The sequence below is a fragment of the Neovison vison genome, chromosome 2 (genome assembly GCF_020171115.1).
Source record: "Neovison vison isolate M4711 chromosome 2, ASM_NN_V1, whole genome shotgun sequence".
Classification (NCBI taxonomy): Eukaryota; Metazoa; Chordata; class Mammalia; order Carnivora; family Mustelidae; genus Neogale; species Neogale vison.
The window spans coordinates 198,633,649-198,646,106 of NC_058092.1; the positions used below are offsets into that span (position 1 = coordinate 198,633,649).

Below are 12,458 nucleotides of genomic sequence, written 5' to 3' on the forward strand. Positions count from 1 at the left end.
GTCACCAAGGGTGCACTTTGAGTGTCAGGGGAGGCTTAGGTTCTTGAGGGGCCTCTCACCTCCCCTCCTGACATTCAGAGCTCATTCAGAGCCCCTGCCTCTTGCTCTGCATATCCTATGAGTCTGTGACCCTGCGGAGAAGAATCCCACAGGGAAGGAGAGCTCCTATCTTTTTTTTTTTTTTAAAGATTTATTTATTTATTTATTTTTTGACAGAGAGAAATCACAAGTAGACCGAGAGGCAGACAGAGAGAGAGAGAGAGAAGCAGGCTCCCTGCTGAGCAGAGAGCCCGATGCGGGACTCGATTCCAGGACCCTGAGATCATGACCTGAGCCGAAGGCAGCGGCTTTACCCACTGAGCCACCCAGGCGCCCCAGGAGAGCTCCTATCTTTGCCAGGGTTCTGAAACTCTACAGATGATTTTCCCCTGCCTCCTCCTGATAGGCTACAACCAACCCACGTGGGGTTCAGCAAACACTTCCTCTATCAGTGTGGAGACAGGTGAAGGCCTTAGACCCCAAACAAGGTGTTACAGCTCCCCTGGAGCTTCTGGGCTTCTGAAGCAAAACCAGGGGGCAGCTGGTGGGCCTGGCCCTCTGGGAGTTCACCAGGCTAACATGCAGGTCTTCAGCGGCAAGCCCAAGGTCATTAGCCTCCACCACTGCCTCCTGTCCCAGCTGGGCTAACTCCCCTTCCTGAAGCTTGATTTGCCCTAGCTCAATTTACTCTCTAGATATAATTCTTCATATTAGCAGAACTGGACCGGCTGTCCCAATTCCTCCTTTTTCCCGTCTCCCCGAAGCTTCCATTGATCAGGGCACTGTCAGCAAATGCTCTGCTTTGAAGCACATAGATTCTAGACCCGTGGCCTGACGCTGGCCTGTTGATGTGGGCTTTTAGGCTTTCAGGTGTTTTCCAAAAATGAGAGTTAGCATTGTAAAACCCACACATTTTCTTAGTAATCCAGATCACTAGCTTTCTTGGAAAGCAGGAACAGCTTGGAAAGCAGGAACAGCTGAGTTTGTAGTTCCATATGCCACTGTTTCAGTTTGGGGGGGCACTCCCCGTGGCCAGCACCTGCTTACTCCAGCACACCCCACACTGCAGCCTTTCATCCCGACCCACCCCTCCTGCTCGTGGCACCAGCCTGGCCCCTGACAGATGGAACTGGCCCACTCAGGGCTGACTTGTCTCTAAGTGACGTGTCTTCTCCCACACACAGTTGCCGAATCTCACAATGCTGCTTTGAATTTGATTGTACCAGGCTCCCTGTCATACCCTCTGAGGACCTGACCCTCCATGACACAGGGTTCTGAGATTGGCCAGGAAGGAGCACTTGGGATTGTCTCCTGTGAACCCTTTTGCCAGCCCAGCTAGGGCCACCCCAAGAGCAGCTGCTGCCCCTCAGTATCACAGAAGTAGCATTTACACTTTACATCCCAGGATTTTTTATTGCAAAGAAGTATTTCCTTGCAAGACAGAACTGTAAACGCATAACCCACATTGTTATTAGATACAGGCAGAGAAGGGAAAATTCAACGGGCTGTGTGTGGCTGTAGGTGAGATCAGGCTCCAGAGGAGACCAAAACAGCAAGTAGACTCTTCCTGCCACTAGCAAACAGGCCGAAGGAACCAGAAGTGGGCGAATCTGTGCCAGGCCAAGGTGTGTAACGCCGGTGTTCATCCAAAATAACCCTCCTCACTAACAGCATATACTATGGGATGATTTTTATTTTCCCTCACCTCCCAACATGCCCGCACTAGGCATTATGCCCTAAGTTACACAGAAGGAAGCTGAGGCTAAGAGAGGGCAGGTGGCTTTCCCTGAAGCCCTGGCAGGTACAGGGCTAGGATCTGATCTCATATGCCCAAGGCAAGTCCCCCTTCTGCCCCCTCTGCTCTTCTCTTAGTTCTGAGCAGCTATCACCAGTTTGCCCAGGATATAGGGCGGCTGCTGAGGGCAGGGCTGCCTGACAGCCTGGGACCTCACAGAGCCTGCACTCCACGGGAATCTTGCACACTGTCCTTCTGCCCACATGCCCCCTTCCCATGAGGTGTGCACCGTAGCCCTCGGGGCCCTCCTCAGTCATCACTCCTGCTCTGTAGCAGTGCCATCTATGTCCCCAGGCCCTGCTGCTCTCAGAGGGTCCTGTCACTTTGGCAAAACTCTGTAAGTGGAAAGCAGGGTGATGGGCTCAGATTTTTGAGTAGAAGAGATGTGGAGTTAAAGGATTTTGCTCTGTCCAGTAACTGCGCCTTCTGCTCCAAGACCCCCCACCCAATTCCTCCAACAGTAACCACCACTGGATGAAAATGAAGCACAGACTAACATCGGCTTGAGGGAGCTGCATTTCCTACACACGGGGCCACTGCATCGCAGCGGTTGGGTGTCATGAGGACCCGGATCCCCTGGAAGGGAGACTGGTCCTGCTGGATGGAGAATTTTCTTTCTGGAGAAGAAGTTGTACAGTGGGCCTCCCAGGGCTCCAGAGAGAGGAGCTCCCCAAGAAGGCCAGGAGGAAACCAGCAGTGAGGAAGGGCAACCCACTGACCATGCGACTGACAAGGTCACACGAGTGGACGTGACTGCCCTGGGGAGGGTCAGGCTGTCGGAATACCCCCTGCTGCTCGGCACATGCTCTTTGGGAGAAATCCGACCCTACTGACCAATATTTATCCTGTGTGTCCTCTTCATGCTGCAATCCTACTTGTGGGATTGACTCAGGGAATCCTGACCCATGCCCACAGAGAGTGAGCCTCACGGTGTTCACAGCCTGCTGTAGCCACATGTTAGGAACAACCAGAATATTGACCGGGGAGACTAGTGAAAGAAACTTCCTCCATCTGTAGAATGGAATATGTGCTGATGGTTGGGGAATGTTACATACTGCATGACCCCATTCATGTAAAAACATCCTTGGAAAGCACATTTAGATAGCTCTGTATAGACCTACGATGAACTGTCTATGGTAGTTATCTCTGGCAGACAGAGGATGGGATGAAAGGGGAGCTTGATCATGGTAGATGGATAGCAGCTACCCACGTTGGTGGCAAAGGTGTCTCTGCCCGGCACCGTGGGTCCTGCCTTCCCCCTCTGGGGGCTCCTGCCCCACACAGCCCGCCCTGCCCTTGCACACAGTGCAGCCCTGCTCACTGGATCTCCGAGGAGAGCCCTCCTCTGCCCTGGGTCCTGCTACGTGCCACCACGGACTCGCTCTGGGCCAGTCACAGACAGAAAAAAGAATGACAAGGTGCCCCCTCCAGCCTTCCTCCCTGACACAAAACTCCAAGTCCAGCCAGCACACACACAGGAAGGATGAATCTCCAAACCACCGTGCCAAGAGTACCAGAGCAAGCATGATGTTCAAACACAGTGTTCGTACCACATGAGTCCACCGAGAGGATGTTTTAAAGGAGCAAACTAGCCTATGGGAGAAAAACTGAGAAGGGCAGTTGCCTTCAGGATGGGGGGAGGGCGGCAAGGATCGCCTGACAAGTGATCTGAGGGGTTTTCTGTGTCTTCCTGGGGCGTGCATTTACCAGAAGTCTTCAAATGATACACTAAAGTTTGCTGCAGTTTAAAAAAGAGAACTCTTAACAAATATCGGTGTAAATAGTGAAATACATACAGAATGATGGGTTTTGGGGATGAGGTAGCCTGATGCCTGTAACTGGTTTGAAACGCAGAAAAAAATAAGATGCACTGTGTCTGTATTTGTGTGTGGGCATAGATGGGTGTGTTTGCAAGACAGAGAGAGAGCACTAGATAGACAAAATTATAATGAAATATGGTCAGATATGAACTCTAAAACCCAGGTAGTAGAGATGGGGCTGTTTCTTGTACTGGTGTTTTCACTTTGCTGTAGGTTTGGAAATTTCCTTCACAAAGTCCGAGAAAATATCAAAGTACTGAATGGTAAAAATAAACGGTGACACAGCCAAGGCAAAGTCACGGCAGGTACAAAGTGACAAGTGACTAATGAGAGGGACAGACCAAGGGCTGTGTGAATCCAGAGGGGCCAGTGAATCAGGGAAGGGGCAAGGGGCAGACTCCTGGGAGTGAGGCCTCAAAGGAGGGGTGGACTGAACCCTGGAAAGTAGATGGAAGGGCTTGCAGGAAGCCCAGTGTCACCCCTCACCCCAGCCTTAGAGCTGAGGGAAGACCTGCCTGGCCTTGATGGGGGCTAGGGACCTCACACTCTCAGGCCAGGCTGGGGTTTGGGAAGAGGCTTGCTCAGTGCCCTCGGGCCCTGTGTAGGAGATGCCAGCCTGAGCCACCACAGTGGAGAAACTACGAGTCTGTGCTCACCCCTGCCAGCTTTTCTAGGTGCTCTGGCCTTGGGATTTATTCACCACGCAAAGACCAGACACTCACACAAGTCACACTAACACCAAACACCCCCACAGGGCCAGAGGGCACTGAGCCGAGGATGGGCTGGAGACCAGGCATAGAGGCAGGAAGGCTAGCAGAGGCCTCTGCCTCACCCTGGAGAGCACCCTGAGGGGCTGAAAAGGTCCTGAGTCTCATGCTCGTCCCCTGTCTGCTTCCCAAGGCTCCCTGACCCACTGATTTATTTCAACTGACAGCCTGATGAAATGCCTCCTTTGATTTCATTTGGGGTCCAGGATCCTGCCTTGAGCTTGGCCTCCCAGTGACTGTCACGTTGTGGCAGCTTCCTCAAGAGGGCAACAATTGAAAAGGTCAGAACAGGAAATGCTGAGTTAAGCTGTCAGTGGGTGTGCGGCAGGCACCTGTCACCCCGGCCTGGCCACCATGGGGGACGGACGATGACTGTCATTTGCACCTGCAGTTTGACAGGCTGCTGCGATGCCATGGCCTGTGCGTGTCCAGGGGACATAATCAGAGAAACGAAGCTGTCAGGTCAGCTACACGGCTCAGTGCTTTAAACCAGAAGAGCCTACTTGTGTGGGGTCTCTTGCCCACCTCCCTCCTCGCGCAGCAGGTTGGTGCAGAAGAGAGGAGGAATCATAGAGCTGCGGGCCCACAGCTTATTTGGCTGGAGATGCTTTCATCGGGATGATTTCCCCACACCCTCCACACATGGCCTCAGCCCTGGGGTCGGGGGCACCATGATGATGGGAATATTAGTACCACTACTCCTGCTTAGGGCTGACCAACTTCTAGATCCTGTGCCAGTCCTCATAAAATCCCCTGGCCTTCCATCTCACATCTGCTCAGGGGTGTTATTATTGCTACTTCTGGGAGACAAGAGGGGAGCACACAGATGTTCAGTGGTTTGTTCCGGGTGGCACGTTCATGGGCAGCACAGCCAGATGTGAACACAGGTCTGTCTGACCCCATGGTCTGTGGCAGTATGCCCCTACAGTTAGGAGTGCAGAGGCCAGAGCCAGCCTCTGGGTCTGCATCTGGCTAGATCCAGCTCAGTGCTGTTAGCAGTGGAAGAAATGTGCTTCTCCATCCACTTCCGCTGTACTGATCCCCAGTGGGCACACACAGAGCCCATTACAGAGAGAGGGCTTCTGTCCCAGTAGTCACTGCATAGGAGTTCTCACCAGACTGACACAGAGACCCCTGGATGGGGAGAGGGCACCCTTGTGAAGTTCCAGATGTGAGGGAGAGGGGTTCCCCATATAACCACTGGATGAGATGTTAGCTGTATCTGTGTGGATGCCTTCTGTCTGGCTGTGTTCCCAGTATGACGCTGGCCATTGAACTGTGTCCAATTCTTTAGTCATCCATTGAGATAATGTTTCTCTTCTGCACATTGCTGATGTGGTAAGTTACATTGATATTTTAAATACTGAATCGGATTTGTGTTGTAGGAGTGGTCACTAATTATTCTTGTTGTGCTGTGCTTTTTATATATTCTCAGATTTCATTTTACAGTTCTCTGTTGAAGGTTTGTAAATATATTTTTTTTCTTGTTACATATTCAACTTTTGGTTTTCAGGTTTAAAAAAATTACCACATGAAACTTCTTTGGTAATCATTTTGCCGTATGTGCATATGAAATAATGGTACTAGTTTAAACTTATGCAGAGAGGCGTATGTTCATTACATCAAAACCCAACAAACAGAGTCACAGGCATACCTGCATGACGGTCCCTGGCATGCACACCTCACAGAAAGATCTACTTACTTCTATAACCCATGTACCTTTCTCTAAACCACCCCTTGCATACACACACTACCCACTGAAACTCACAGCGCACACATGCTCCCACCGCGTGTACCATGCAGCCAGCACGTACAACACCGCCCCGCACCCGCCCCGTGTTGACAACAGTGACTCCAGCTCTTACCTCCTGCACAGAAGGAGGAAGGCTCCACTTTTGTAATATCAATACAAGACTTAGCTGCGAGCTGGAATAGAGTGGGGGGTGGCAGGTCAGGGACAGTAACGGGGGGTTGTGGTGAGATGTCACCCCATTCCCTTTCTCTCGTCCCTCACTCACTTTTCCTACAATGTTTCGTAGTTCCTTAAATCCATTGTCCACTGAAAACACGTGGTCTGGGCTGTCAGCAATCTCCAACAGCTATAAGACAGAGGAGGTGCCTGGGGCCCATGGCCAGAGGTTGAGGACACAGAAGTCCCCATCCCAGGAAAGAGTCTCTTCCCTCAAGTCATGTTAGACTCCGACGGACAGACTCTGGCATCGGCCAGCAGCCCACCCTTCAGAAAGGGAACGCCCTTCCACCAGCACCATCGGCAGCAGGTTTTACACACTTGTCATTTGTTTCTGCAGTGGCTATCTGCTGTCCAGACACTAGTGGTAGGTTACATATCCATCCTCGTGTAACCCTGGGAAAACTGCCTATGAAAGCTTTCTCCATCTAGGCTCACAGGTGGCACCTGGTTACCTGCTTGGAATTACCTGGTCTTTCCTATAGTCTTTTACACCAATGCTGTAAACAGTGGCCCCCAGTCTCCGAGACTCTTCAGCCTAAGAGAATGAAAGTGTTGAGTATAAGTCACCAGCTATGTGGAGCAGAATACTGGTAACAATGGATGGGACTCACTTCGAACTTGGTATCCTCAAAGGGCTGTGGCAGCAGAGTTCCGTCGGTCAGAGAGATAATCACGATGGGAATCTTTTTCCCTGCAGAAGCAGCATGCAGTGGCCTGATCAGTAAAGGCCCCCAGGGTGACTCTCCACAGGCTGCTGGAGCACAGTGCTGCTCCCCACACTTCCTCCTCCAGAGGAAAGGCCCCCCGACCCGAGCACCCACCATCAGCGATGTCTGGAGGGCTAGCAGCCCAGCCCTGGAGGGAGAAGGGCCTTAGCCAGCCTACATTATAGATGACAGCGCTGAGCCTCACTCTGGCCCTTCCTACTGAACCGTCACTATGACCAGACGTACGACCCTTGCTCTGAAAGGTAACTCCAGCTACTTCACTGCACAAGCATCAGCCTTTCAGTTGAGCAAAGGGACGGACAGCCAGACTCAACTGTACCAGATGTCCCACAGGGCAGTGGAAAGCCTGGCTCTGGCTCAGGGCAGTGCCCTCAGAAAGTCCTGCTCTATCTGTGCACCCAGGGATCCAGAAGACAAGGTGGAGACTCTCGTGCTGTGGAGCCCATGGCCAGCTCAGTGCATTTCCCCACCAGGCCCACACTTCCTTCCCGGCAAGGGCTGTAACCCTGCAGTCTAGACGAAGATGGTTCTGTGCAGAGGACAGCCTTTTCCAGTGCTGGGGACACAGTCACAGGATGACATTAGCCAGAGGGAAGGAACCGAAGGGAAAGGAGCCAGGGCCAGAAATGTGGTGGAGACAAAGTGTGTGCAGCAAGGGTGAAATCCAGCGCTTTTTTCTGAAAATGGAATCTTGTCTGCTCTCAGTCCCCTAGCTTTTCTGTTTTCTTGTTCAGGCAGCCCAAGTGTAGTTCAAGCACCTCTCAGTTACCAAGAACCTAGAAGGTGCACGTATGGCCCCATGTTACTCTGAGACACATCACTAGGGTTGGTTTTCATCCTCCCTGCACAGAGGAGGGACCCATGGCCCAGAGAGGACAATACCTTGTTCCAAGAGTCAGTGATAGTAAGGTCAGTGATAGTAAGTAAGTAAGACGAGTGTCTGCACCAGACCTCCCTGAGGCTCAGGCCTGCTCTGCCCCCACACCTGCCCACAGTGAAGTCACCAGGCAACTTACCTTTAGTGTTTTCTTGTTCAATCTGCTCATTTGCCTGCAAGGAAATGAAGGAGTATTGGGGGAGGGCAGTAGGAGGACCCAGGAACACTCTAAGAACTCCATAAAGCAGAAGTCCTCAGAACTCTAGTTTCAGTACCATTTTAAATCCTTCCTGCATGTGTGTGGCTCCCGAAGGCACTATATTCTGGAGTTCAGCAAGACTGTCACGTATTTCATTTCTGAAAAAAATCAGAAAAGGGGTTGTGGTGGTATGAGGTGTGGATTATTCAAGCAAGTCCAAGCTAACCCTCATGCAGTGTTGGTGGGAATGGAAAGTAGTGCAGCCATGCTGGGAAACAGTGTGAACATTCCTCAAAAAATTAAAAATAGAATTATCATATGAACCATTAATTCCACAATGGGGTATTTACCAAAGAAAATGAAAACACTGACTCAAAAAGATATCTGCACCTTCATGTTCACTGCAAAATTATTTACAAAAGTCATGATATGGAAGCAACTCAAGTGTCTAATGATAGATGAATGGATAAAGAAGTTTGGTTTATGCCATCTAGGAATATTATTCAGCCATAAAAACCATGAGGTCTTGCCATTTACAAAAACATGGATGGATCTGAAGTTATTATGCTAAAGGATTGAGTCAGATAGAAAAATACCACATGATTTAACTTATATGTGAACTCAAAAAACAAAACAAAGAAGCAACAATCAAACAAAAAAGCAGGAATAGACTCATTAACTTAGAGAACTATCTGATGGTTGCCAGAGGGGTAGGGGTTGGAGGGAGGGTTAAAATGGGTCAAGATGAGTGAGAGATACAAGCTTCCAGTTATGGAATGAAAAAGTCACAGGGATGAAGGGTAGAGCATAAAGGATATAGTCTATGATATTGTAACGATGTTGTATGGTGATAAATGGTAGCTACACTTGTGGTGAGCGTAACATACATATGGAATTGTGCAATCACTATACTACACTACATATAATATAACTTTGTGTGTTAGCTATACTTCAAAAAAAAAAAAGAAGAAGAAAGAAAAGCAAAATAAAGCAGCCCCAAGCCATCCTGGAGCCACCTTAGGGGACTTTAACACTCCCCTCACCGAAATGGACAGATCATCTAAGCAAAAGATCAACAAGGAAATAAAGGCTTTAAATGACACACTGGACCAGATGGACATCACAGATATATCCAGAACATTCCATCCCCAAGCAACAGAATTGGGGTATTCTGTTTTGAAAAGTCGTTCTGCACTTCTCCAGTGCACATGGAACATTCTCCAGAAGAGATGACATTCTGGGTCACAAATCAGGTCTCAGCTGGTACCAAAAGATTTGGGTCATTCCCTGCATATTTTCAGACCACAATGCTTTGAAACTAGAACTTAACCACAAAAGGAAAGTTGGAAGGAACTCAAATACATGGAGGCTAAAGAGCATCCTTCTAAAGAATGAATGGGTGTGGTGCAAAAATAATGAATACTGTTATGCTGAAAATAAAAAATAAATTAAAAAAAAGAATGAATGGATCAACCAGGAAATTAAGGAAGAATTTTAAAAATTCATGGAAACAAATGAAAATGAAAACACAACTGTTCAAAATCTTTGGGATGCATCAAAGACAGTAAGAAGAGTATATAACAATACAAGCCTTTCTCAAGAAAGAAGAAAGGCCTCAAATACACAACCTAACCCTACACCTAAAGGAGCTGGAGAAAAAAACAGTGAAAAAAAATCTGAAAGGTGGTTAAGTGTAATTTGGGCTTGATATATTTTTTTTTAATTTTAAGATTTTATTTTTTAGAGCAATTTTAGGTTTACAATAAAATTGGAGGGAAGGTACAGCGATTTCTCATAACCCCCCTGTCTGCACACATGCATAGCCTTTCCCATCATCTGTATCACTAACCAGAATGGTACATTTTTTACTAAGGATGAACCTACATTGATACATTATAATTATCCAAAGTCCATAATTTACCCTATGACTCATTCTTGTGTGTATTTTCTATGGGTTTGGACAAATGTATAAGGACATATTACATCATTATATCAGACGAGAACGGGCGCGTTCAGGGTGGTATGGCCGTAGACTACATCATTATATCATACACAGTATTTTCACTATCCTAAAAATCCTCTTTTCTTTGCCCATTTATCACTCCACTTCCCTACCTCTGGTAACCACTAATCCTTTTACTGTCTCCATAATTTTGTCTTTTCCAGAATATCACGCATTTGAAATCATACAGTATATACCCTTCCCAAATTGGCTTCTTTCACTAAGAAATGTGCATTTATGGTTCCTCTTGTCTTTTTTTTCCAATTTATTTATTTTCAGAAAAACAGTATTCATTATTTTTTCACCACACCCAGTGCTCCATGCAAGCTGTGCCCTCTATAATACCCACCACCTGGTACCCCAACCTCCCACCCCCCCGCCACTTCAAACCCCTCAGATTGTTTTTCAGAGTCCATAGTCTCTCACGGTTCATCTCCGCTTAATTTGGGCTTGATATTAAAGGCAGCCACAAGCTGTTCTGGACCCACTGTGCTGAGTGTACATCTGTCTGGCTGGGGCAGGACACAAGCCAAGTAGCCCGGTCATGACCTTTGGCCCTCTGTCCTTGATATTGACAGGCCAAGTTCAGGCCTCCGCTCTCTCCCATTGGGTGAGAATATGGTGGGAGAGGCTGCTTTGATAGTCCCATGAGTATGGCCTGGCTTTCTCTGCAATCATCACTGTCTTGGGCACACAGACCTGGGGGACCCCCCAAGACCCAGGGTGACTGTGGGGCACACCCATGGAGGTGTCACTGTAAATCCCACTCACAATGTGATGGGCAGGGTTTCTAGAAGCTACCAGGTCCCTCAGGAAGGCACACTATCCTCCAACAGGTAAGGCTGAGTTTTGAAAAGTTGTTCTGCTGATTGATGCTCCTGCTCTGTCCCATCCTCCACTGCCAAAGATCCCTGAGGTTGACATGGTCTCCCCAAGCTTCTTTCCCTTCTGGACTGGTGCTAAAAGAAGTAGCAAGCTGCTTCGTGAGCACACTAGGGCTCCTGAGTTCATGTGCTCCTGAAAAAGGCCAAAGCCTGAAGTGGCCCTGAGGAGTGATCACTTGGCTGCCATGGGTCTGTGGCCAGACAAGTGCTGTGAAGGCAGATCTCATGGGTGGGATGGGGACACAGGAGAGGCTGGGGGTTTAGGTTCAGGCTAATCTCATGTGACGAGCTGGGCTGGTATAGCCAGTCTAGGAGAGTGTGGACCTGAGAAGGCTTCTCACTGTGGAGAGTACAGATGTTGCTATGGGGGAGACCTGAGAGCCCCAGGTCCAGCCCCACCCAGCCCAGCCCACCCAACCCAGGAGGTGAGGCCTGGGACCTGGGGCCAGTGGAAGCCACACCAGGCACTACCTGTCTAGCAGAAGCACTCTCCCCTTCTCTCTCATCAAACACTGGAAGATTTGTATTTTGTGACAGCATCCCAAATACGGGGGAACTCTCATCTCTTACCACTGTCTAGCCCAACAGGCTCCCTCCAGGGAGTGCTGCCCCTCTGGCCCTACTCCCAGCTCTGTCCATGGGAGGGACACCAGGCTCCTTGTCCCCTAGCAGTCTCTCTTCCTCTTTAATACCTGTCTCAACTCTCCATCTTGGAGCCTCTCCATCTCTCTCCTGTTGTCACCCTCCTGGGCAACACCTCTGGGTTTTTCTAGCTTCTGGGCCATCTGGCTTTTCCAACATCCAGATGAAACCCCTCTTGGACTATGTCTTCTCAGCCTACTTGATCCTAGCCAGGAAGGGCTCAGAAAGCACCAAGCAAGGTTCTAGCCTTGGTCCCACCTTCTCTGTAGAACCCCCAGAGTCACACTTGTATCAGGTAACATTGCCTCCTCCAGGATTCTCTCTGAATGTCAGGGTCCACCTGGGCTCTCAGCCATAGGCTTCCTCAACTCCTAGGCAGTGGGGCACGTTTGGGAAGGCCCAGTCTCAGGTGGAGCCTAACTCCAGTCAAGATTCTCTGGGTTTCTCAGGAGTTGACAGCCTTAGGACCCTGATCTGAGTGTGAGCTCTCTTCTCAGCTGCACATCGTGTCCCATCTCATTTCACATCTTTTCCACTCCTCTGGGTACACTGCCACTTCTGAAACCTCGTTTGTGGAAGACGTCATGTTTTCTGTCCAGAGAAAACCAGGAGGCCCTCCCTAAGCCCCCACAGAGCTTCTCACATCTGGGCCCTGAGACTCCCACCTTAGAGAAGGCAGAAGCCTTCCCCACCCCAGTGACAGCTCTTCCACAAGAGCCCCCTGCCCAACAGC

At 49.4% G+C, this 12,458-nt stretch overlaps 1 protein-coding gene across 1 annotated transcript in view; it reads right to left on the reverse strand.

The window, feature by feature from the left end:
* The window catches only part of ANTXRL (ANTXR like), a 62,693-nt gene that overhangs the window by 16,012 nt on the left and 34,223 nt on the right, over nt 1-12,458 (reverse strand). The window contains exons 4-9 of the mRNA XM_044236828.1: nt 8,274-8,355; nt 8,138-8,171; nt 7,005-7,084; nt 6,860-6,928; nt 6,440-6,520; nt 6,287-6,347 (exon numbers count right to left, since the gene is read on the reverse strand). Of these exons, the coding sequence (XP_044092763.1) occupies nt 6,287-6,347; nt 6,440-6,520; nt 6,860-6,928; nt 7,005-7,084; nt 8,138-8,171; nt 8,274-8,355 (407 nt within the window). The remainder of the gene's footprint in view (nt 1-6,286; nt 6,348-6,439; nt 6,521-6,859; nt 6,929-7,004; nt 7,085-8,137; nt 8,172-8,273; nt 8,356-12,458) is intronic.